Source organism: Somniosus microcephalus, chromosome 12 (assembly GCF_052327205.1).
Source record: "Somniosus microcephalus isolate GS21.2 chromosome 12, FLI_Smic_1.0, whole genome shotgun sequence".
Lineage (NCBI taxonomy): Eukaryota > Metazoa > Chordata > Chondrichthyes > Squaliformes > Somniosidae > Somniosus > Somniosus microcephalus.
The window spans coordinates 137431931-137458993 of NC_140998.1; the positions used below are offsets into that span (position 1 = coordinate 137431931).

The 27063-nt window shown below is 47.5% G+C and overlaps 1 protein-coding gene across 5 annotated transcripts in view; it reads right to left on the reverse strand.

Moving 5' to 3' along the window:
- The window catches only part of synj2bp (synaptojanin 2 binding protein), a 37970-nt gene extending 17479 nt beyond the window's left edge, over positions 1-20491 (reverse strand). For 3 of the 5 annotated variants that reach the window (XM_086003613.1, XM_086003612.1, XM_086003611.1), the window contains exon 1: positions 20300-20491. In XM_086003613.1, the coding sequence (XP_085859739.1) occupies positions 20300-20360 (61 nt within the window). In that variant the 5' untranslated portion in view covers positions 20361-20491. The remainder of the gene's footprint in view (positions 1-20299) is intronic. The other 2 variants (XR_015080307.1, XM_086003610.1) reach the window with 1 other exon arrangement.
- Between the last annotated feature and the right edge of the window lie 6572 nt (positions 20492-27063).

Sequence of the window (27063 nt, forward strand, 5' to 3'; positions counted from 1 at the left end):
CGTTCTTGCCATGGAGGGAGTGCAGCGAAGATTCACCAGGCTGATACCTGGGATGGCAGGAATGATGTATGAGGAGAGATTGTGTCGATTGGGCTTATACTCACTGGAGTTTAGAAGATTGAGAGGGGATCTCATCGAAACCTATAAAATTCTGTCAGGTCTGGACAGACTAGATGCAGGAAGGATGTTTCTGATGGCCGGGGAGTCCAGAACCAGGGGTCATAGTCTAAGGATAAGGGGTAAGCCATTTAGGACTGAAATGAGGAGGAATTTCTTCACCCAGAGTGTGGTGAACCTGTGGAATTCTCTGCCACAGAGGGCGGTGGAGGCCAGTTCATTAAATATATTCAAGAAAGAGTTGGATATATTTCTTGAGGCTAAAGGGATCAAGGGATATGGGGAAAAGGCAGGGACAGGGTACTGAATTTGGATGATCAGCTATGATCACATTGAATGGCGGAGCAGGCTCGAAGGGCCCGAATGGCCTACTCCTGCTCCTATCTTCTATGTTTCTATGTTTCTGGAGATTCACAACGATTTGCACATTAATAACTGTGCGCGCCATTAACACGCGGTTATTTTTCTAGCACGATCTGGCCCAGTATTACACAAATTCGGCCTCAAAAGGAACACAGCTTAACCTCATCAACAAAATACATTGTGCATTCCAAGATATAACACTTGCATCCTTATAAAACAGAACATCTAAATATGTACTTCATAATGCATTGCTCACAGGAAATCAGATGTTAGAAAATTTCATAATTATTTGGAATGACATCGAAATATTGTGATCAATAAATCAATGTTAGTATGCAATTCAATTATACTGAATTCCATATGAACGTGATGATATGGAATTCACTTGTGATTGATTTGCTTTGTTTTGTATGCTTGTTCCCATTCTTGTGCCTGTGTTTGGTAACTTTGGTTTATTCTTCTGTAAATAAGTTGTCTTTCTGCATTTGCTGTTTTTAGTTTAAGTTTTTATGGATGATGCGGTTTGGCTGCAAGTGTTTTATTGTGGCTATATTTGGTGTAGGATTAACAAGGGAAGCTGGAGTATAAATGAGACTGCGGAAGGGAATTTTGAATGGAAACGTGGAGCGGAAACACTAAGCAGGTGAATATAGTGGGTTATATAAGGAAAATACGGCGGATGCTGGAAATCTGAAATAAAAACAGAAAATGTTGGAAATACTCAGCAGATCATGCAGCATCTGTGGAGAGAGAAACAGCTAGCGTTTTGGGTTTATGACCTTTTCATCAGAACTGGAAAAAGTTAGAGATGTAATAGGTTTTAAGCAAGTAGAGGCAGGGAAGGGGAGGAGGGGAGAGGGGGGGGGGGAGAGGAGATGGGGGGGGGGGAGGGGGGAGGAGGGGGGGAGGGAGGAGGGGAGGGGGGGAGGGGGGGGAGGGAGGAGGGAGAGGGGGGGAGGGGGGGAGGGAGAGGGGGGGGAGGGGGGAGGGAGGGGGAGGGGGGGAGAGGGGAGGGGAGGGGGGAGGGGAAGGGGGGGGAAGGGGGAGGGGGGGGAGAAGGGGGAGGGGGGAAGGGGGGAGGGGGGGAGGGGGGAGGGGGGGAGGGGGGGAGGGGAGGGAGGGGGAGGGGAGGGAGGGGGAGGGGAGGGAGGGGGAGGGGAGGGAGGGGGAGGGGGAGGGAGGGGAGGAGGAAAGAACAAAAGGGAAGATCTGTGATAGGGTGGAAGGCAGGACAGATTAAATGACAAAAGGAATGACGGTGGGTTGGTGGCTTGTGGTTTCGGGCAAAAGGCCGATGATAGTGGTGATGGGACTTGGGATCGGGTGCAAGGCCCAAAGATGGTGGCGGATCAGAGCTCCTACAAGCCTATGGTGTCTGGCCGTAAGCAACCAGAGGGTCAAAGAGGGGTGGTAGGTGAGATCAGCAGGTGAAGGGGTTTTAAAAAGAGTGTAGGCTGCAGGGGTGTAGAGAAGTGGAAATATAGCAAGAAGATGCTGCCATTTTAGTGCTGTAAGGTGGGCCAGTTCCAAGAGGGTGAAAGTACAGACAGACTTGGACATGGCATGGTTGAAGGGGCCACTTTAATATATTAGAAGCTCATCTGTGGTGTAAATCAATATTTCTGGAAGAACTCCAGTTGACAAATGAAATGAAACGTCGGTGACTTATCAAACATCTGCTTGGGATTCATTATGTAAATGAAAGTACTTGTGTGTTCAATGTAACCTACTTCTGACTGCAGTGGTTGAATAATTCAGCTGTTACTCCATTAGGATAAAAACTGGTGCTAGAGTTCAGCACATAATTATCACAACCTGAATTATTTACTTGTTTTCATTCAACAAAATGTGTTTCTTAATTTGATATACAGCGAATAGCAATTAATGTATAAATTGTGTACACCTAGCAAAAACAAAAAATCTTCTATACACCAACGCAAGGCTTGGCTGTTGGCCGCTGTGTTCTCAGTGTGTGAGGACTGTTTACTACCTTGTACACTCTAGGGTACCAGTTTATCACCGAACCAAACTATAAAGGAAGCAATTGCCCACTTAACAAAAGATTGCAAGCATTTTTAATGTTTCAGTTACTAGTTTGATTTTTTTTTTAAGGAGGCAGCAAGGATGAGTAAACAAGGCAACAGACAATAGAGGAGCAAAATCAAGGACCCCTCTGGCATCAATTGTGGCCACTGATGTGGAAATGAATCTGGGAATTAAACCATGGTTCCCAAAAGGTATGCAAAAGCATTAGTATGGAAATTCACCAAAGCTTTGATATAACCCAGATTTAAATGTTCCATTTCTTCCCTTATTCAAAATGAATATCAAGCACTTTTCCTCCACTGTCTGGATCAGCTGCTTAGAACAGAGTGGGTGTAAAATTGCTTGAAAGCCTTCTAGTAAATAAGCTCAAGAGGTTAATGACAGAAATTCAAAAGCTCGGTGTCAAGGTTATTAGAAAAACAACCCATTTCAGTTGTGCGTCAAAAACCACTGGTAAAGAAAAGAAATTCTGTAGTTGAGAATTACATTGAATTGTGCAACCATGAGCCAAAGTTCAAGGATTTCCAATTTCTACCCATCCGTTGGGATGTATCTCACATAGGTTTGGGCCAAAAAGCTGCAGAACAGCATAAATATAGATTCTGCTGCTTATTTTCTTTCTTTATACCATAAGTAAAGCTTCCACTTTGTGTGGCATTCTAGAAAATAAGGACTGCAGGAAATGGTAGATAGAACATGGTAAATGTGATTTTTGCATTAGTAAAAATCTGGAATTATGCAGATGATAATGATAATGCTTTAAAGCACTACTATTTGCATCAGTGTTCCAACATGCTGCACTATGGTTGAATGCCATCACTTCCTACATGGCAAGTTTCCAATTTGGACATGCCATTATTGCAGTTGTCATGCAATATTGCCTGGACTCTATAGTTTACATTGCAGAATAAATTCCTCATCACTAGAACCACAAATGTGCAAAAGCAATGAAGGCCATTACATAGAAACATAGTAGGAGCAGGAGTAGGCCATTCGGCCCCTCGAGCCTGCTCCGCCATTCAATGAGATCATGGCTGATCATCCAAATTCAGTACCCTGTCCCTGCCTTCTCCCCATATCCCTTGATCCCTTTAGCCTTAAGAAATATATCCAACTCTTTCTTGAATATATTTAATGAACTGGCCTCCACCGCCCTCTGTGGCAGAGAATTCCACAGGTTCACCACTCTCTGGGTGAAGAAATTCCTCCTCATCTCAGTCCTAAACGGCTTACCCTTTATCCTTAGACTGTGACCCCTGGTTCTGGACTCCCCGGCCATCAGAAACATCCTTCCTGCATCTAGTCTGTCCAGGCCCGACAGAATTTTATAGGTTTCGATGAGATCTCCTCTCAATCTTCTAAACTCCAGTGAGTATAAGCCCAATCGACACAATCTCTCCTCATACATCATTCCTGCCATCCCAGGTATCAGCCTGGTGAATCTTCGCTGCACTCCTTCCATGGCAAGAACGTCCTTCCTCAGATAAGGCGACCAAAACTGCACAGAATACTCAAGGTGCGGTCTCACCAAGGCCCTGTGCAACTGCAGCAAGACATCCTTGTTCCTGTACTCGAACCCTCTTGCTACGAAGGCCAACATACCATTTGCCTTCTTAACCGCCTGCTGCACCTGCATGCTTACCTTCAGCGACTGGTGCACAAGAACACCCAGGTCTCTGCACTTCCCCTTCTCCCAATCTATTGCCATTCAAATAATAATCTGCCTTCCTGTTTTTGCCACCAAAGTGGATAACCTCACATTTATCCACATTATAGTGCATTTGCCATGTTTCTGCCCAATCACTCAACCTGTCCAAATCGTACTGGAGTTTCACGACATCCTCCTCACAGCATACCCTCCCACCCAGCTTTGTGTCGTCTGCAAATTTGGAGATATTACATCCAATTCCCTCGTCCAGATCATTGTGAACAGCTGGGGTCCTAGGACCGATCCTTGCGGTACCCCACTAGTCACTGCCTGCCACTCGGAAAACGACCCGTTTATTCCAACTCTCTGCTTTCTATCCGCCAACGCCAACCAGTTCTCTATCCAAGTCAATACCTTGCCCCCAATCCCATGTGCCTTAATTTTGCACGCTAATCTCTTATGCGGGACCTTATCGAAAGCCTTCTGAAAGTCCAAATACACCACATCCACTGGTTCTCCCTTATCTATTTTACCAGTTACATCCTCAAAAAATTCCAGTAGATTAGTCAAGCACGATTTACCTTTTGTAAATCCATGTTGACTTTGTCCGATCCTGTCACTGTTTTCCAAGTGCTCTGCTATTACATCTTTTATAATAGACTCTAGCATTTTCCCCACTACCGATGTCAGGCTTACCGGTCTATAATTCCCTGCTTTTTCTCTACCACCTTTTTTGAATAGTGGGGCAACATTAGCGACCCTCCAATCCATGGGTACCGTTCCAGAGTTTATTTTTTTCTTTTTCTTTTTGCATTTTTTCTTGTTTTTCCCCTTCCCCCACCCTGTTCTGTTCCATTACTTTTAAATGCTGTTCATCAGTAATATCTTCCAGTCCTGAGGCAGTACCCATACCCAAAATGACTTGCCTGTTCTCTCCACAGCTGCTGCCTGACCAGCTGAGTACTTCCAGTGGTTTTTGTTTCAGATTTCCAGCATCTGCAGCACTTTGCTTTTTGTTAAAAAAAAAACTTAATTTATATAGCACCTTACATATTCTGGAGGAATCCCAAAGTGCATCACAGGCAATGAATTAAGTGTAGTGAACGTTGTTATGTAGGCAAAAGTGGCAGCTGATTGGTGCACAACAAGGCCCATAAACAGCAATGACATATACAGGAAACTTTGAGTTATCCGGAGGCGAACCATCCGGCAAGCTGGAGCCACCGGCAAAAATCAGGAGCCGTTTTTTATTCTTTTCGTTTGTTTTCTTTGCTTTTTTCCCCCCCCCCAGTCAAGCACTGCAAGGTCTGTAGCTATAGCAACAGCTTTAGCTACAGACGCTTGCAGCTGCACCCGACTGTTTAGAAGCTGTTGCAAAGCAACAGTGTTTGTTGTCAGATACGGAGCCGTATCTTTCAACATTAACTCTGGAGTGTCCGGCAGTTTTGAGGGAACGGCAGCAGCTCGGTCCCGTCGGTGCCGGATAGCACAAAGTTTCCTGTACCGCCTGTTAATCTGTTCTAATGGTGTTGAATAAGGGATACATTTTGGCCAGGAAGAACTCTGCTACTCTTTGAATAGTACCGTGGGATCTTCCGTTTTCACTTGAACAGGCAACTAGGGCTGCGCTTTAACATCTTTGACAATGTGGCACTTATTCGGTAAGACACTGAAGCGTCAGCCTTCGATCGTATGTTTATGTCTTCTTAGCACATATCCAACTGTTTTAAAATTGTGACTAGCTCTTTGTTTCTGGCCATTGTAACTTCCCCAGTGCCAATTCCGGAAATATCACTAGACTGTAAATGTTGGCAAGAACACTCATTCCTGCCGTGTCCAAAAAAGATGATCGCTTTAAAATCCACTCTTCAGATGCTTGTCAATGCCTTCCTTACTTTACAGCTTTCACAGACATCAGTGAAGAATGGGGGTGATGGATGAGCAGGGGACTGCGTGGGTTAGGATTCAGAGGGCTGAATTCTGGAGAAGATAGAGAAAAAAGGAGAAAGAAAGGAAGGAAAAACTAGCTTTTATACAGAGCGTTTCACAGCATCAGGATGTCCCAAAGCCTTTCACAGCCAATGAAGTATTTTTGAAGTGTAGTCACTGTCGCAATGTAGGAAACACACAGGCAATTTGCACACAGCAAGGTCCCCCAAACAGCAGTGAGTTATACGGTCTGATAACCCCTTTTAGAGAGACAAATGTTGACCAGGACAACTCCCTACTCTTTGAAAAGTGCCACGGGATCTTATGTTCACTGAAGAGGACAGACTCTTAATTCCATCACTCCAGAAATACTTCACTGGAGTGTCAGCCTAGATTATGAGCTCAAGTCTCTGGAGTGGGGCTTCTAACTCCGAGGCGAGAGTGCTGCCACTGAGCCAAGGCTGGCACAGAGTTTATGGAGGCTAGAAGTTGGGAGAAGGGCACTGGTGAACTCGAGTCTAGAGGTGGCAAAGGCGTTTCTGGTCGCCGATGTGGCGTTTTGATGGTGGGGTCCAGCTCTGCTCAGCTCAGCTCAGCTCCGGGTTCCCCACGTGTAGCTGGTGTGCTCGAGAAGCGAAAGCTCCTGGAGTTTGTCAACAACCAGCATCCACCGAGGTTTATTTTAAGTAATAATAGACGTAGCTGATGATGGCTTAATATTAAATATTACCAACAAGGGAGGGGGTGGGGAAAAGAGATCGCTGCTGCCAAACTGAGTCGAGAGAGAAAGTTCGCATTTATGCGCTGCCGAACTGGGCCGAAAAGAAAATTAAAATTAAAATTTGAATTGTTGTTTCTATCGGCTTTAGGAGAGATACGAAAGTTAACACTTATGCGCAGACTGCTTCTACGCAGCTTCCAGTTCTTTGGCAGCAGTTACTCTGATTAAGGATACACCATTGTGGAAAAAGTGCTTGCAAGGAGGAGAGGGATGTGGAGAGGCGGAGGGAATTGCCGATTTTTTTTTGTTCGAGAAGAAAACGCAAATCATTCGTCATAATGACACGTTTCAACATAATTTGTTATCTTGTCGCACTCTGCGTTCGTATATAAATATGGAATTAGCCAAAACACCTTTCAATAAAGCCAATGCCACTTTAAGGCAGACCGCTCTTATCAAATGGTACTTTTGCTCTAAAAGCTTAGTCAGGACTTATTTTAATGTGAACATGGCATAGATTACATCAAATGGTATACCATACCACAAGAAACTTCACTGCATCAATGGCAAGTGAGATCATCGCGCCTGTGATTATATTTAATCTCCTCTGTGGAAAACGGTGACAATCTCCCCATTAAGCAGTTGTTCTGGGCAGAACCATAAAATCTAGTCCATAAGTCACACATTTACCTAGATTTTTATAGCCTTCAAATCTATAGGGTGAAATTCATGCACAAGTTCTTTAGATGTTCTGCCAGTTAGTCACTCAGTGTAAAAGACACACGTGCGACACTTCCACTAGCACAACAATATACACAACAAGTGCACATTTTCATGCAAATAATCATATCCGGTCACATCAAGCCAGTATAAATCCCCTACATTTCAAATATTAAAACTTCCCATGATCCTCACTCCTCTGCTAGATCCGCTGGTGTGCACTATTAATCACCAAGGTCACTACTCACCTCTACTGGACCCCTGGATCAACCTATGCTGGCTCATGGTGACTCTCCACACCTCCTCAGCACTCCAGTTTCCACTGGACAACTTCCAGCAATTCACCAACTGATACTCTGCCTTCAAACAGCCTCTGGACTCACTCGCCCTCCACTAATATCTCCAAACCTGGATATTGTTCACCTAGGCTCCAAGCTGACTTCACCCATCTACAAAATTAACTTCAGTCCACCACAGGACCTCTGACTTTAACTTTGGACTCTCTCATATCGGCCCAGAAATTCAGGTCCTAACATGTGAGTGCGCACGGGGTACTCACGCGTAAGCCCAATGGAGGTGCCGGTTTCGTGCATGCACTGCGCATGCGTGGGAAACCGGCACTTCCGTTCCCCTGAAAGAAGGGGTTCAGAAGTCGAACGCGTGCGCAGGAGAGGCAGCGTGTGCACATCGAACTTAACTTTTTTCCACAGGTTTTTCCACAGGTTTATTATTTTTAAATACTTTAAAGAAAGGTAGCCCCGTTAGAAAATGTAATTAATTTTTTCAAAAATTTAAATTATTGTTTAAAATAGTTATTTCATGTAATTTATAGTTTATTTTAAAAATGTGATTTAAAAAAAATGTATTTGAAGATTTAGTGATGTTTTGGGGCTGTAGTATTTATAGGTTTGACAGGTCTTCCTGTCAAACTTATGAATGAAGCATTCCCTGCTACCATTGGCTCTCCATGGTCCACGTGATCACAGGGGACGCATCGAACTAACTGCGTCCCTGGGATATGCAAGCACTGCCGCCGGCAGTTGGAGAAGGCCCAGGATCGGAATCCCACGCGGGCCCACAGCTCAACGGCCGGCGCGCAAGTTAAGTGCAGGTCGGGGGCTTGCACCCACGGGAAGCCCCCGACCCGAATTTCTGGGCCAAGATCTCCTCCCTATCCTCTTGTTTTCAACCAGGATGTAGCTATTCTGAACTTTGCCATGTTTATGTAACCTGAATTCCCTGCGTCTGCATTCATGTGTGCATTTTGGCTGCTGCTTCGGACCCAAGCTCATTATTTCTACCTTCCTTTTTTCTTGATCCCTCTTAGACCCTTCTCTCCTGTCTCCTCCCCTTCCAGTCACACTACATTTCATTTTTCCCCTCTCTACTACTTTGCTGCCCAACCCCTACCCCAACTGTTCATTATTCTGCAGCCTTCCTACTTCCCCGTCACCATCCCAGGTGTGAACCACCCTTGGATAAGCCCACAGCTGCATTCTGTGCCTCTCCCGCCATTCCCAGAAGGGCCCATTGAAGCACCCGATGCTGTGTCTTTACGTGCAGCAACCCCAACTGCCCCATTCACCTCTCTCGATGACCTTCCCGCCCGCTGAAGGCTAATCTTACCAACGTCCACCTGGCTCCCTCCATCCACCACTGACCCTTTGGACTCTGCCAGAGGATCAACAATCACCAACTCTCTCCGCATTTACCTCTAGAATATCCATTCACTCGCAAACAAGGCACTTGCCATCCATGGCCTTATTGTGGATGATTGCATTGACATCACGGCTTTGACAGAAACTTGGTTCAACCATTGGTGACACCTTGCCCCTTACTGAAGCCTCCTCCTCCGGCTATACTTTCCATCACCAGCCCTGCCCATGGTGGCGGTGGTGTGGCCCTTGATATACCTATCAATTCATCCAATGAAAAGTGACGAGTTAAGAAAGTAACTATAGGTTTTTATTGGCTAAATAACAGAGCCCACCCTTGTGGGTGATCGGATCCAACAAGGAGGAATACCAGCCAGTCGACCACCTTTATACCTGGGCAGGTAGGTGGAGCCATGGGCGGAGTCAGCAGTGGTCAGCCCAGGTATAACAGCGCGACAGGAGGCGACCTCGTGTAGTGATACAACAGTGTAAACAGTGATAACCATAGTGTAACGATATAACAGTGATAACCATAGTGTAACGATAGTGAACGATAAAAGTGGTTTACCACATTCACCCCTTGTTTAGATTTGAGTCCGGCGGGGTGAAGTGTACTACCAGTTCGGGTATGTCAGTCTGTCCGGAGGCTTCGTAAGCCTTTCTGATCGTCGCAGCAGCGGCGGCGGTGGTGCAGTATCCGATGTTAATGCTGGTGTCTGCGTGGTCGGCGAAGGCTCGTGGGGTTCCGGCATGCCGTCTACCTGGGCTGGATTTGGGGGGCTGGTGGGGTGGGGTAACGGTGGTGTCTCAGGGATGCCCGAGGGTGCGAGGTCTCGTAAGGAGACTGTGTCCTCCCGCCCGTCTGGGTATGCCACATAGGCATACTGGGGGTTGGCGTGCAGGAGGTCCACTCTCTCGACCAGGGGGTCCGTTTTATGGGCCCTCACGTGCTTTCGCAGCAAGACGGGCCCCGGAGAAGTCAGCCATGTTGGTAGCGAGGTTCCCGTAGTCGACTTCCTGGGGAAAACAAACATTCGTTCATGGGGGGTGGCATTAATGGCCGTGCAAAGCAGTGACCGGATGGAATGCAGCGCTGCCGGGAGGACTTCCTGCCAGCGAGAGGTTGGGAGGCCCTTAGACTTTAAGGCTAAGAGAACGGCCTTCCAGACAGTCGCGTTCTCTCTTTCCACCTGGCCGTTCCCTCGGGGGTTGTAGCTGGTGGTCCTGCTTGCCGCAATACCTCTCGCTAGTAGGAACTGGCGAAGTTCCTCGCTCATGAAGGATGAGCCCCGGTCGCTATGTATATAGTTCGGGAACCCGAACAAGGCGAAGAGGTCGTTCAGGCATTTGATGACCGTGGTACTGGTCATGTCTGGGCAGGGGAAGGCAAAGGGGAAACGGGAGTGCTCATCAATGATGTTGAGGAAGTACACATTACGGTCAGAGGACGGGAGGGGCCCCTTAAAATCGATGCTCAAGCGCTCGAAGGGGTGGGTGGCCTTGATCAGGCTTGCTCTGTCCGGCCTAAAGAAATGCGGTTTGCATTCGGCACAGGTTTGGCAGTTCCTGGTCATGGTCCTGACCTCCTCGATGGAGTAGGGCAGGTTGCGGGCCTTAATGAAGTGGTAAAGTCTGGTGACCCCGGGGTGGCAGAGGTCGTTGTGGAGGGTCTGCAGTCTATCAATTTGCGCGTTGGCGCATGTACTTCGTGATAGAGCATCTGGGGGTTCATTCAGTTTACCAGGCCGGTACAAGATATCATAATCATAGGTGGAGAGCTCGATTCGCCACCTCAAGATCTTGTCGTTCTTGATTTTGCCCCTCAGCTTGTTATTAAACATAAAAGCGACCGAACGCTGGTCGGTGAGGAGGGTAAATCGTTTGCCTGCCAGGTAATGCCTCCAGCGTCGTACAGCCTCCACAATCGCCTGGGCCTCCTTCTCGACCGAAGAGTGTCGGATCTCAGGGCCCTGGAGGGTCTTTCAGAAGGCCACCGGTCTCCCCTCCTGGTTAAGGGTTGCGGCTAGGGCGAAGTCGGATGCATCGCTCTCCACTTGGAAAGGGATGGACTCATCCACCGCGTGCATTGTGGCCTTAGCAATGTCTCCCTTAATGAGGGAGAAGGCTGCGCACGCTTCCGCCGTAAGGGGGAAGGAGGCGGACTTCATGAGGGGTCTGGCTTTGTCCGCATAATTGGGCACCCATTGGGCATAGTAGGCGAAGAGCCCCAGGGTTCTCTTCAGCGCCTTTGGACAGTGGGGGAGGGGTAACTCCATGAGGGGGCGCATTCTTTCGGGATCGGGGCCGATGACTCCGTTCTCTACTACGCAGCCGGGGATGGCAAGGCGCGAGGTGTTAAACACACATTTCTCCTTATTGTAGGTGAGGTTCAGCCGTTGGGCCGTATGGAGGAATCTCTCCAGATTAACATCATGGTTCTGCCGGTCGCGGCCGCAGATGGTGACGTTATCTAGATAGGGGAACGTGGCGTGCAGCCCGTTCTGGTCAACCATCCGGTCCATCTCCCTTTGGAAGACCGAAACCCCGTTGGTGACGCCGAAGGGAACCCTAAGGAAGTGGTAGAGGCGGCCATTCGCCTCAAAGGCGGTATACTGGCGGTCCTCAGGGCGGATAGGGAGTTGGTGGTAGGCCGACTTAAGGTCGATGGTAGAGAATACTCGGTATTGTGCAATCTGATTGACCATATCAGATATGCGGGGAAGGGGGTATGCATCCAGCTGGGTGTACCGGTTTATGGTTTGGCTGTAGTCGATGACCAGGCGGTTTTTATTGCCGGTCTTAACGACTACGACCTGGGCACACCAGGGGCTGTTGCACTTCTCGATGATGCCCTCCTTCAGGAGACGCTGCACCTCAGAGCTAATAAAAGCTCTGTCCCCGGCGCTGTACCGCCTGCTCTTGGTGGCGACGGGTTTACAGTCGCGGGTGAAGTTAGCGAACAGGGAGGGGGGCGGGACCTTGAGGGTGGATAGGCCACAGGTGGTATGCGGTGGGCGGTTTAAAGGCTGCTGGTTGTCGACTGTGAGTGGGGGGAGGGGTCCACCGTAAGCCAAAGTGACACTTTGAAGGTGGGATTGGAAGTCCAGCCCTAGTAGGACGGCTGCGCAGAGCTGGGGCAGGACGAGGAGTTTAAAATTTTTATACTCCGTGCCCCTAACCGACAGGGTCACAACACAGTAGCCGCTGATGTCTGTAGAATGGGACCTCGATGCCATCGAGATCCGGTTGCACGTTGGCCGGACAGTGAGGGAGTAGTGGCTCACCGTGTCTGGATGGATGAAACTCTCCGTGCTTCCGCTGTCGAACAGGCAGGTCGTGGCGTGGCCGTTTACTTTGATGTCCATCATGGACTTGGACAGGTGATGCGGGCGAGCTTGGTCCAGTGTGACGGAGGCTAGTGTATGGCTGAGCGAGCTGCTGTAGTCTGCGGGTGAGGCGGTGGTCGGGTCTGGAGGCAAGGTGGCGGTCGAGTGTGGTGGACAAAATGGCGGCGCCCACGAGGTTGAATAAAATGGCGGAGAAGATGGCTGCCCCCACAACTCACATGAGGCACTGCTGGTGTCGGTGGCCTTGATCAAAGATGGCTGCCCCCACGGCTCACACGAGGGGATACTGGCATCTGTGGCCTTGATGAAAGATGGCCGCCCCCACAACTCGCATGAGGCACTGCTGGCGTCTGTGGCTCTCCCCCTGCAGGCCTTAGCGAAGTGGCCTTTCTTCTGGCAATCGGAGCAAGTCGCGTTTCTTGCAGGGCAGCGCGTCCTCGGGTGTTTCGCCTGGCCACAGAAGCAGCAGCCGGCGGCCCGATCGCGGGGCTCCGATGTCGCAGCCGGTACCGGGGGTGGCGGTCCCGATCGGGTCCGGGACGCCGACGCTGAGGTAGGTCCCAGAGGCGGCGGTGCGAGGGGTATTGCAGTCGGGGTCGGGCCCGAGTCCCAGGGTCGCGCAGTACAGTACCTGGAATATGCCTCGAGGTCCCGATGGGCCACTTCCAAAGAGCGAGCGAGGGCTGCAGCTGTGTTCAGGTCGAGGTCCTTTGATTCCAGCAGTCTTTGCCATGAGTAGTCGGACCGCAGGCCTTTCACGAAGGCATCGCGGATATTCTCTTCAGTATTTTCTGCAGCCGTTACCGCTTTAAAGTCACAGTCCCTGCCGAGTGTTTGTAGCGCCCGTAAAAATTCATCTACAGACTCTCCTGGCTGTTGCGGGCGGGATCTTAGGAGATGTCTGGCATACATGGAATTTATCGGGCTCCGGTACTGCTGTTTCAGCAGGTTGATGGCGGCCTCGTATGTAGTAAGGTCCTGGATGAGTGCAAATACTTTAGGACTCACTTGGTCGGTCAGAACTCTTAGTTTGGATCCCGGAGGCACGCCGGATTCTCCCAGGTAGGATTCGAAACAGCTCAGCCAGTGTTTGAAGTCGAGGGCTGAGTTTGCTGCCTGTGGGTTTAGATCCAGGTACGGCGGTCGGAGGGCTCGCAGCCAGGCCGGCTGCTGTGGCTGTTGTAGCTGGGCGTCTGACTGGTCGTTAGACATTTTAAAATTTAGCCAATAAAATTGATATACCTATCAATTCATCCAATGAAAAGTGACGAGTTAAGAAAGTAACTATAGGTTTTTATTGGCTAAATAACAGAGCCCACCCTTGTGGGTGATCGGATCCAACAAGGAGGAATACCAGCCAGTCGACCACCTTTATACCTGGGCAGGTAGGTGGAGCCATGGGCGGAGTCAGCAGTGGTCAGCCCAGGTATAACAGCGCGACAGGAGGCGACCTCGTGTAGTGATACAACAGTGTAAACAGTGATAACCATAGTGTAACGATAGTGAACGATAAAAGTGGTTTACCACAGCCCTCATCATCAAATCTCTCCTTGGTCTCTCCCCTTACTCCTCCAGCACGTTCTCCTCTTGCGAGTATCTGGAAACATAGAAGCCAGAGTAGGCCATTCGGCCCTTCGAGCCTGCTCCGTCATTCCATATGATCATGGCTGATCCTCTATCTCAATACCATATTCCCGCTCTCTCCCCATACCCCTTGATGCCTGATTGCCTTGTTTCACTCCCTTGCCTCTCCATTAAAATCCTCATTCCCTACCATCCCGTCCCCCAGAGGAGGCCATGTCTCATCACTTCTGTATGTCCATCGCCACTCGCACTCCGCCTTCCAACCCCACTTCCTACTGTGTCCGACCCTAAAAAAAAATCTCTCCCCAATTCATCTGCAATGGCACTTTGAACCTCCCAACTGTCTATGTTGAATTCTCTCCCTCAAAAGGCTGTGGATGCTGGAGCAACTGAAATTTTCAAAACTGAGATCAATAGATACTTATTAGGTAAGGTTATCAAGGGATATGGGTCAAAGGCAGGTAAATGGAGTCGAGGTGCAGATCAGCCAAGATCTAATTTAATGGCTGAACAGATGAGGGTCTGAATGGCCTACTCCTGTTCCTATGTCTAGATTTGACCCTCCATTCACGATATTTCTGTAGCTGTCGATCTACTCAAACACTCCCTCACCTGAGTTTCATACCCGTGCCCAACGTTCCCTATAAGACCACCCAACTTTGCTTCCTGGCTCCCCCATGTTAGCTGACATTGTAAATGGTTCCCTCCTCAATTATTGTCCCTTCCCTTTCAAAACAGCCATCACCCACTCTTTGTAGGTTTGTTTACATGCTGTTTTACAACATCCCATAGAACTTCAGTAAATTATCACTCACATGCAGATAGCCTACGTTATATATCCCAATCAATGTTGACAAGATTGAAATCCCTCATGACTTAATCATCCATTTTATAACCTCCCACAGTACATTTACCTTCTTCTGATTGTTTGATGAGCCATCACTAATTTTTCCCCCGCATCTAACAAAAAAGACTACGAATTCCAAAATCCTTTTTGTTTAGTCATGTTTTATATTACTCATGTTCTCTATTTGATCCCTATTTATCCCTTCCAGCATTTTAACATTTTGTTACTTATACTACTCAGATTCATATAAACAGAATATAGGTCATCTTTCATCATTGCTGGTCTACCTTCCCTAATCTTCCATAGCTGCTGGTCTGCTCTGCAAGAAACATGTAAATTAGTTATTAAAGTACCTTATGTCCCACTACCCCACTCCTCACACCCAGAACCCAAGACCAAACATGGAGGTAGAGTTTCCGCTCGGTTGCGCTTGTTTTTTTTGCGTAATTCGCCCAAAATCAGCGCAAAAGATCACATAAATTTAAGCGCAAGTTAAATCCAGCGCAAATCGAATTTCTGCGATCTTTTGCGGTAGTTTAAAAAGATGTGCTAGAAGCCGGCCCCACCCACAAAACTGGTCACGCCCCCCAGGGTGAATTAATCACCACTGGGAGTTTCCGCTAATTCCACTCGTTTACAGACTTTCAGGGAGGCTCGAAAAATTAAGCTGGTTCTTTTGGGTGCATGGACACTGATAGGTACGTTTTAAAAGCTTTTGGATTTATTTTTTATTAAAAATTTTTTTACTAAGAAACTGACTACTGCACCCTAATATATCTAGCAAGTGGTACTTTTTATTTTAAAGAGTCATTTTTAGTCAGTCATTTAAAATCGGGTTACTCACAGGTGGAGAATTGACACCGATTGAAAATGCTTTCTTTTTATGGTAAACCTATTTTCAGCTGTATTAATCAAGCTGCACCTAGTTACCACTCTTGTCTACATCAAGAAATACTTTTGGAAGCAAATTTTTTTTTTTTTTTTTTTAAACTACATTGTAAAGGCTGCCGGATTGTGCTGGTTCATGGCCGATTGTGTTCGCTGATACGCAAATGAGTTTGAGCAGAAACTCGAGAAACACTTTTCAAAACAGGTGCAATTTTAGGCGCAGTTTGCGCCCGGATTGTCAACTGCGCCCGAAGCAGAACCTTTTGGCCATGGTGCATCATCTCCCTCCACCACCCAACCCACATTACTCCCAGTGCAAGCACAGTCAACCAAAAACACCTGGATCTATTCCTCCCACAAGCACTTTGCAATCAAACAACTTATTTATATAGCATCTTTAACGTAGTAAACCCTCCCAAGCGCATCACAGGAGCGATATCAAACAAAATTTGATACCGAGTCACATAAGGAGATATTAGGTAGATGAGGTAGCTTTTAAAGAATATCTTCAAAGGAGGAAAGAGAGGCGGAGAGATTTAGGGAGGGAATTCCAGAGCTCAGGGCCTCGGCAGCTGAAGGCACAGCCGCCAATGGTGGAGCGATTATAACCAGGGATGTGCAAGAGGCCAGAATTGGAGGAATGCAGATATCTCAGAGCGTTTTTTAAATTTGTTCATGGAATTTGGGCGTCACTGGTAAGGCCATCATTAATTGTGCATCCCTAATTACGGTCAAGAAGGTGGTGGTGAGCCGCCTTCTTGAACCGCTGCGGTCCGTGTGGTGAAGATACACCCACAGTGCTGTTAGGGAGGGAGTTCCAAAATGTTGACCCATGAAGGAGCAGCGATATATTTCCAAGTCAGGATGGTGTGTGACTTGGAGGGGAACTTAGAGGTGGTGGCGTTCCCATGCGCCTGCTGCCCTTGTCCTTCAAGGTTTGGGAGGTGCCGTTAAAGAAACCTTGGCGAGTTGTTGCAGTGCATCTTGTAGATGGTACACACTGCAGCCACGGTACGCCGGTGGTGGAGGGAGTGAATGTTTAAGGTGGTGGATGGGGTGTCGATCAAGTGGGCTGCTTTGTCATAGATGGTGTCGAGCTTCTTGAGTGTTGTTGGAGCTACACTCATCCAGGCAAGTGGAGAGTATTCCATCACACTCCTGACTTGTAGATGGTGAAAAGGCTTTGGGGAGTCAGGAGGGGAAGACACTCACTGCAGAATACCCAGCCTCTGACCTGCTCTTGTAGACACTATTTATGTGGTTGGTCCAGCTAAGTTTCTGGTCAATGGTGACCCCCCCAGGACGTTGATGGTGGGGGATTCAGAGATGGTAATGCTGTTGAAAATCGAAGGGTGGTGGTTAGACTCTCTCTTGTTGGAGACAGTCATTGCCTGGCACTTGTGTGGTGAATGTTACTTGCCACTTATCAGCCCAAGCCTGAATGTAGTCCAGATCTTGCTGCATGCAGGCATGGACTGCTTCATTATCTGAGGAGTTGTGAATGGAACTGAACACACTGCAATCATCAGCGAACATCCACACTTCTGACCTTATGTTGGAGGGAACGTCATTGATGAAGCAGCTGAAGATGGTTGGGCCTAGGACACTGCCCTGAGGAACTCCTACAGCAATGTCCTGGGGCTGATATGATTGGCCTCCAACTAACCATAGCCATCTTCCTTTGTGCTAGGTATGACTGCAGCCAAGAGAGTTTTCCCTGATTTCCATTTACTTCAATTTTACTAGGGCTCCTTGATGCCACACTCGCTCAAATGCTGCCTTGACATCAAATTCAGCTCTTTTGTCCATGTTTGGACCAAGGCTGTAATGAGGTCTGGAGCCGAGTGGTCTTGGTGGAACCCAAACTGAGCATCGGTCAGCAGATTATTGGTGAGTGAGTGCCGTTTGATAACACTGTCGACAACACCTACGTCACTTTGCTGATGATTGAGAATAGACTGATGGGGCGGTAATACAAGATTGGGTTTATCCTGCTTTTTGTGGCAGAAGATGGCTGCAAATGCTTCAGGCTTGGCTTTTGCACTCAAGTCCTGGGCTCTGGCATCATTGAGGATGATGATGTTCATGGAGCCTCCTCCGCCCGTCAGTTGTTTAATGGTCCACCACCATTCACAACTGGATGTGGCAGGACTGCAGAGCTTTGATCTGATCCGTTGGCTGATCGCTTAGCCCTGTCAATAGCATGCCGCAGCTGGAGGAGTTTAGAGATGGGGAGGGGTGAGGATATGGAGGGATTTGAAAATAAGGATCAGAATTTTTTTTAAAGGTGTTGCTTAACTGGGAGCCAATGTAGGTCAGTGAGCACAGGGGTGATGGGAGAATGGAACTTGGTGCGAGTTAAGACATGGAGAGCAGAGATTTGAATGAGCTTATGTTTATGGAGAGTGGAAGGTTCACCAGGAGTGGATTGGAATAGTCAAGTCTAGAGGTAACAAAGGCATGGATGAGGAGCAGATGTGCACAGGCAGCGGTGGATTTGGGCAATGTTGCAGTGGTGGAAATAGGTGGTCTTAGTGATGGCACAGATATGTGGTCGGGAGCTCATCTCGGGGTCAAATACGACACCAAAGTTGCCAACAGTCTAGTTCAGACTCAGACAGTTGCCAGGCAGAGGGATGGAGTCAGTGACTAGGGAATGGAGTTTGAGGCAGGGACTGAAGACAATAGCTTTGTTTTTCCCAATATTTAGTTGGAGGAAATTTCTGCCCATCCAGTACTGATGTCAGACAAGCAGTCTGACAATTTAGAGACAGTGGAGGGGTCGAGACGGGTGGTGGTGAGCTAGAGCTGGGTGTTGTCAGCGGACATGTGGAGCCTGATGTTGTATTTTCGGATGATGTCACCGAGGGGCAGCATGTAGATGAGAAATAGGAGGGGGCCAAGGATAGATCCTTGGGGGATTGCAGAGGTAACAGTGCAGGAACAGGAAGAGAAGCCATTGCAGGTGATTCTCTGGCTATTGCTGGATATATAAGAATGGAACCAGGCGAGTGCAGTCCCACCCAGCTGGAGGACAGAGGCGTTGGAGGAGGATGGTGTGGTCAACTGTGTCAAAGGCTGCAGACAGATCGAGAAGGAATAGTTTGCCATGGTCACAGTCACATAGGATGTCATTTGTGACCTTGATAAGAGCTGTTTCGGTACCATGGCAGGGACGGAAACCTGATTAGAGAGGTTCTAACATGGAGTTCTGGGAAAGATGGGCACAGATTTGAAAGGCGACAGCACGGTCAAGGACTTTGGAGAGGAAAGGGAGGTTAGTGATGGCGCGGTAGTTTGCAAGGACAGAGGAGTCAAGGGTTGTTTTTTTGAGGAGGGGGGTGACGATGGCAGATTTGAAGGGCAGGGGAACAGTACCCGAGGAGAGAAAACCATTAACAATATCAGCTAATATGGGGGGCTAGGAGGGAAGTTGGGTGTTCAGAAGTTTAATGGGATTAGGGTCGAGGGCGCAGGAAGTGGGTCTCGAGGACAAAATGAGTTCAGAGAGGGCATGAGGGGAGATAGGAGAAACTAGAGAAAGATGCGAGTTCAAGACTAGGGTAGGGGGGAACCTTAGAGGAAGTTTAGCCCAGTGGGCTAGGAGATGGAAGGGAAGCGGCAGAGGCAGCTGAACAAATGGTCTCAGTCTTAGTGACAAAGAAATCCCTAAGCTCCTTGTATTTTTTGTTGGAGGCAAGGGTGGAGGAGGCAGGGGAGAGTGGTTTAAGAATAGAAAAAAGACGAAAGGAGTTATCTTTGCATTCCAGGATAATCCTGGAATAGTGAATGTGCAATGACTTTGAGTATGTATGGGAATGTACACCAAAATATTATATTGTGAATGTACACTTAAATATACAATGGCTCCATAAAATGTGAATTTACACCTGTATGTACAATAGGTGCATAAAATACAATAGCAAAATACTGCAGATACTGGAAATCCGAAATAACAGAAAACGCTGGAAAAACTCAGCAGGCCAGGCAACATCCGTGGAGAGAGAAAGAGTTAACGTTTTAGGTCATATTTGGGATCTCTATTTTAGAAGAATGAGCTCCTGATACAGATACTTGGGAGAGCTGAAAACTTACTTTCCCTGGTCTGAATTTCAACCCAAAAGCTATTGCAATAATTCAAAAACGGAATTAAATGAATGTGTGTTTAAATCTTGGGTGTAACTGAAATGCTTGCAACAGTTCCCAAATCGTGCTCAGACAACCGCACTCTCAGGTACAACATAGGCTCATCAGGGGTAAGGGAGAGCAGCTTGCCCTGGAGGTGAAGAGGAGGAGGAGTTTGCCCTGGGGGTCGCCCATTCCTCCCTCCCCTCATGCATGGTCACCTCCCTTGCAAAAAGTCCTCCCCTTCACACGCCCCTCCTCCACCTCCACACACGCGCGCCCCTCCCCCCTTTCTCAACAGTTAATTACCTGAAGTGCCTCGCTTCAGGCGGATTTCCTCAGTCAGGGTGTCGAATGACACGCAGCTCATGCTGACTGCAGCCGGTGCCGGAGGAGCGGCCGCCGTTTTCAGACTCGCCGATCCGGGGCCTCCACACAGCCGGACAACCGCCAGTACCCTTCTTGCGCATGCGCCCTTAGGAGCGCAACTCGCGCACGCGCAGTCCGGCACCGGTCGGGAACCCAACTCACGCATGCGCCAACTCTGGCGCAGGTGCAGGGTTTTTTTTTTAAGTCGGCAGCGATGGAATCGCGTGCTTACCTGGCAACCATGGCGTCCCGGAGGCCCAGTCCACCGTGTGACAGGGCTTCTGCTGTAGCTCTCTGCGAACAGGAACTCTCACCTGAGACACAGTCAGCAACAACAACAACTTGTACTTATATTCTTAGGCAGTCCCTGGGAACCGAGGATGACTTGCTTCCACACTAAGTTTTCAGGTGACTGATGAGCCCAACGTGGGCCCAACAGTCTGTGTCACAGGTGGGGCAGACAGTGGGTTGATGTGCGCTCCTTGAGGTGTTTGGCGCCTTCCTCGATGCTTATCCTCTACTTTGTTCGGTCTTGGGCCAGGGATTTCCAGGTGTCGGTGGGAATGTTGCACTTTTTCAAGGAGGCTTTGAGGGTGTCCTTGAAGCATTTCCTCTGCCCACCTGGGGCTCTCTTCGGAGCTCCGAGTAGAGTGCTTGTTTTCAGAGTCTCGTATCGGGCATGCGGACGATGTGGCCGTCCATCGGAGCTGATCGAGCGTGGTCAGAGCTTCCATGCTGGGGATGTTGGCCTGAGCGAACACCTTTATAGAAACATAGAAGATAGGAGCAGGAGTAGGCCATTCGGCCCCTCGAGCCTGCTCCGCCATTCAATTAGATCATGGCTGATCATCCAAATTCAGTACCCTGTCCCTGCTTTCTCCCCATATTCCTTGATCCCTTTAGCCTTAAGAAATATATCTAACTCCTTCTTGAATATATTTAATGAATTGGCCTCAACTGCCTTCTGTGGCAGAGAATTCCACAGGTTCACCACTCTCTGGGTGAAGAAATTCCTCCTCATCTCAGTCCTAAATGGCTTACCCCTTATCCTTAGTTCTGGACTCCCCGGCCATCGGGAACATCCTTCCTGCATCTAGTCTGTCTAGTCCTGTTTGAATTTTATAAGTTTCAATGAAATCCCCTCTCATTCTTCTAAACTCTAGCGAATACAAGCCCAATCAACCCAATCTCTCTTCATACGTCATTCCTGCCATCCCAGGTATCAGCCTGGTGAATCTTCGCTGCACTCCCTCCATGGCAAGAACATCCTTCCTCAGATAAGGCGACCAAAACTGCACACAATACTCAAGGTGTGGTCTCACCAAGGCCCTGTACAACTGCAGCAAGACATCCTTGTTCCTGTACTCGATAGCAAAACGTAGTAAAACGTTGCTTCACAGGAGTATTATCAGACAAAAAATTTGACACCGAACCACATAAGGAGAAATTAGTTCTGACGAAGGGTCATCAACCTGAATCGTTAACTCTGTTTCTCTCTCTCTACAGATGCTGCCTGACCTGCTGAGTATTTCCAGCATTTTCTGTTTTTATTTAAGGAGAAATTAGGGCAGGTGACCAAAAGCTTGGTCAAAGAGATAGGTTTTAAGGAGTGTCTTAAAGGAGGAAAGAGAGGTAGCCAGGCGGAGAGGTTTAGGCAGGGAATTCCAGAGCTTAGGGCCTAGGCAACAGAAGGCATGGCCCACCAATGGTTGAGCGATTATAATCAGGGATGCTCAAGAGGGCAGAATCAGAGGAGCGCAGACTATCGCAGACTACATCAGAGTTCCTCAGAGAAACAGAAAGTATCAGCTGAGAGCAGCAATGGGAGGGGCAGACATCTCATCTGCTTCTGCTTGAGGGTCACCTGTTCACACCTGGGGCTTGCCCCCTTTTACCTGCTCCATAATAAAACGCTTTTACAGGATGAAGTTGTGCTGGGTGCAGTAGACGGCAATAATCTTGAGACCTTGACTGGGCTGAACTGAAATACATGCGTGCCTTTCACATCTAGATGGTGTGCTCAGTCAAGACCTTGCTATGTGCATCTTTCTTCAGGTCTCGTGCTGAGCAACACATATGTTCATGTCTCAAATGGGTCGTGAGCCATCTGCTTGCTAGCTCTGGTAAGCAGCTGTTTGTTGGTCCAGCAATTTAACTACTTATTGATTAATTGTTTTGCTTTCAGCACTGAAGCTATTCAGACCTTCTTAAAACTGCACCTATTTCCCATTTGGTGGTTGTGTGTACCGCCTAAATAGGATCTATGAATATCACACTGGGCATCCCTCTTTATCTGAACTACGAATTTATTTTACTGTTTTCAATACTGAAGCTATTCGGGCCTTTTTAAAGCTACACTCTGATTTCAGTGGATAACTTTGTTCCCCTAGCAATCACTCAACTAGTCTTCCTGACTCCAGAAATATTGGTAATGCCATCAATTTCATTGTCTAATATGTGCTTAGAGACGTTTCTGAGAGCTGGGACCTGTGTGTGTGGCAGACAAATTCGAACTACTTGATCTTTTAAACTGGTCTCCGCTGAATCTTGAAACCAAGAGTTTAGACCTCATCTCTTTGTATTACTGTACAATTTCACTACAATAATGCACAGAGGAAACCTGCCCAGATGGAGGGCAACTTATTTTTCAAAAGAAAGTTTCTGTACCACTGGAAACCTTTGAAGCTTTTACTGGCCTTTATATCCAGATAGAGAAAAAAACAAGTACAGGAAACTTTCTGATATCCGGCACTGACAGGACCGAGCTGGTGCCGTACCATCAAAACTGCCGTACAAACCAGCGCTAATGTTAAAACATATGGAGCTTTTGAGCTCCGTATGAATCAACAAACCCTGTTGCTTAGCAACAGCTTCAAAACAGTCGGCCGCAGCTTAAAAGCGTCTCGGTAGCTAAGCAACAGCTTCAGCTAGACCTTGCAGAGCCTGACTGGAAAAAAAAAGCAACGAGAAGTTAAAAAACTTATAGGAAACGGCTCCTGAATTTTGCCGGTAGATAGAGCTTTCCGGACATTTAACCTCCGGTTAAACTAAAGTTTCCTGTAATGCAGGAAAATGTTGCTTACTAGGCAGGTATGATGAATTGTTTTTACTATAATGGTCTGACGCACCGTTTGATAAATACAATCCATTCTGGATTGGAACCAGTCTTGTTTAGAATTTTGATCTATGTGTTAGAGGAATGGTGTAATTGTGTGTGTTCTTATTTATAATTTAATTCCTCAAATTAATAGTGTTCGTAACAATGAATGTCAGATGTCACAGATTTATTAAACATGCAATACTTAAACATACATTTAACAGCCAGTACTTACGACAAAACCTTGCGAGTTTGAGCCCAAGAATTCAAACATGTTACAGTTCTGAACTCAGTATGCAGGTTGATCAGACCTTAATCGAATTCTACGGTATCTGTTGCCAACACCCACTTTTTATACCTTTTTCTCACCTCTTCCATGTAGCAATTCGCATGTTTCATATTATGTATCATTCAACATTGATTTAATTATATTCTGCCCTTGCAGCCTTGGATCTGTAACTCCCTACCTTGAATACACTCCCTAACTTTCCAGATCTATGGGCTCTGATATTTACGGGGAGGCGGTAAGGGTGTGGGGGAGGCTGAAAAAGGCCAAAGAACCTGGCAAGGCCGGGGACATGGAGACCTTAACTGCTTGTCCTCTGATCCTTTTCATCTTCCAGACCTGCAGATAGACAGCGATGGCCAGCAGGATACCACTCATACATCCTATTTAAGCTGCACACAATTATAGATTTCTTGGCAAACAGTCCCAGCTAGGAAATAGAATCCAGCTTTAAGAACGTCTGAATAGCTGAAAGCAAATGTTTTTAGCAAACAAGCTGTCAAATCTCTAGATTTACATATAGCTACTTGCCAAAATTACCAAGCAGATTTCTCTTTAAGAAAGAAAATCCAATGGCGCGACCATTCAGCACACATTTTATATGGGTGCTGAGAGTCTGCATCACCTGTGCAGTTGCTGCAAATGTATTATGGAACAATCAGATTATTAACATAATTTTGGTGCTTTAAAAGAGCTGACTGTATACCTGGTGAACAGGCATTCGGCACCACACGTGCTTTCCCAGTGATTAAGGCATGCTGTACGTTGGGCCTCGCCGCTTGATTAAAGGTCGCTTATGTCTAATGCACCTCTGTGCTACTGGCATACAATATCGCATCATTGGTCCTGAGTTGTAGTACTGTTTATAATCAGTAGGTGTCACCATGCATGTTTGTTAGTCATATTCAAAGCACTCAAATTATAAATTCCATGAGTCATTCTCTTTTGAGAATCTGCTCCCTCCTCCATTTTCCTAATTTTCTCAATGATGATATCATTTATTTCCATGTATCAGTTGCTTGGCAGGAGGGAAGAGTGTGAAGATACGAAAACACTACCTCTCTGCACAAGCTATCACATCTTTCTCTATTTCATCAGTGCTACTATGCCCATTCCTTCTTCTAACCTCTGAATGTCCTACACACTATTTTCATTCTCCCTATGTTAAAATCAAGATTCACCACACCATCGACTACTCTGACTTATTCTTCTCCCCCTTCTTCTTCTTGGGCAGTCCCTCGGAACCGAGGATGACTTGCTTCCACATTAAAAATGAGTTCTCAGGTGACTGATGAGTCCAATGCAGGACCTACAGCCTCTGTCACAGGTGGGGCAGACGGTGGTTGAAGGGGCGGGTGGGTGGGGTGCTTGGGTTGACATGCGCTCCTTGCGTTGCTTGCACTTGCTCCCGGCGAAGAGACTCGAGGTGTCCGGCGCCTTCCCGGATGCTTCTCCACTTTGTACGGCCTTGGGCCAGGGATTCCCAGGTGTCGGTGGGGATGTTGCACTTTTTCAAAGAGGCTTTGAGGGTGTCCTTGAAGCGTTTCCTCTGCCCACCTGGGGCTCTGTTGCCGTGTCGGAGCTCCGAGTAGAGCGCTTGTTTTGGGAGTCTTGTATCGGGCATGTGGACGATATGACCCGTCCATCGGAGCTGATCGAGCGTGGTCAAAGCTTCGATGCTGGGGATGTTGGCCTGAGCGAGAACACTGACATTGGTGCGCCTATCCTGCCAATGGATTTGCAGGATCTTGCGGAGGCAGCATTGGTGGTACCTCTCCAGTGCTTTGAGGTGCCTGCTGTACATGGTCCATGTCTCTGAGGCATACAGGAGGGCGGGTATTACTACTGCTCTGTAGATCATGAGCTTGGTGCTGGCTTATGCCAGCTTGGAGGCTGCATGCAGAAAACAGCAGGAAGGATAGCAACACCTTTTGAGGCCATCTATCACACCAGAACCTGCAATTGGAGCCATCTGCTTGCTTGCTTACTGCCCACTTGCCTTAGCACCAAATCTGCTAGGAAAATGAAGCACGGTACCTGACAACAGAACTGGTGACTGGGAAGGAGAGCGGGACAGGCCCACCTAATTTGGAAACAGAATTATGGTGATAGCGAATGGAGGCATCGCAGGAGGCCACGTGGCATGGCGAGGGACCAAAAAATTAAAAGCAGGGATTGACTCGAATGAAAAGGAAAATCAGACGCAGTGCAAAACAGACCTACTACAGCCTGTTTCCCTTCTAGCGGGAACAGTTCAAATCAATTCCATGGTGATGACTGGATGACAGTGGGTGGGTGTGAGAGAGAGAAAGAACAAGTCTTAAGGTTCGGGGTGCTTCTGCTTTCAACCTCCCTCTCTGCTTCTGTGCCCGCCGGCCTAAGGCTTTGTAAAGTAGCCTCCTTGAAAGCACTCAAGGACAAATAAATTTGGGGCCCTGCTGCAGTTCTGATTGCCTCCTGTCTTATTATGTGCCTCTGCATCCTTCAATCAAAGTAGTAGTTTTGGGATGCTGCAAGTGTCAGAAATACCATAACAACAACAACTTGTATTTATATAGCACCTTTAACGTAGTAAAACATCCCAAGGCGCTGCACAGGAGTATTTTAAGACAAAAGATTTGACACCAAGCCACATAAGGATAAATTAGGGCAGGTGACCAAAAGCTTGGTCAAAGAGGTAGGTTTTAAGGAGCGTCTTAAAAGAGGAAAGAGAGATAGACAAGCGTCCCTGTTGCTACCCATTGTGTGTACAAGTACATGAACATGCAACATGCAGCTATGTTTTGTTGGAAGAATTTGTTGAGATATCTGTTTAACATGTCAGTGTGGGTTTGAATGTTAAATTGCGGCTCAAATTGGCGCCCTGCTGCCATTCATGGTAGGCATTCAGAAGCCTGCAACAAAGTCTGAAGCTTTTGTAGGAGGTTGCAATCAATACTGTAACAGGGTGTGAGGAAATATTTTGTGATGAGCGTAATTTGCTGAACTACTTGGTGTTCGGTACTGGTAGATGGTTTAACTTTGCTTCACTCCTTCAGGCTCGCAGACCATGTTGATCACTTGTACCACCTCTTGTCAGGCACTCTGCGCTACTCACCTGTAGGAAGGGTATCCTGGAATGCCAAGGTGGTCAACTATCCTTTCCCCTACATCTTGCAACAGCAATTCTATTGTGGCATCAGCAATCTGGGGGCTCTGCTGGCTCCATCGTAAGTCTGCAGAATGCAAAGTATAAACTAACGAGTATATTTTTCCACTATGTGCTACTCCCACATGAACACTTATTTTAAATGGGCTAACATCTGCATTAAAGAAAGCACA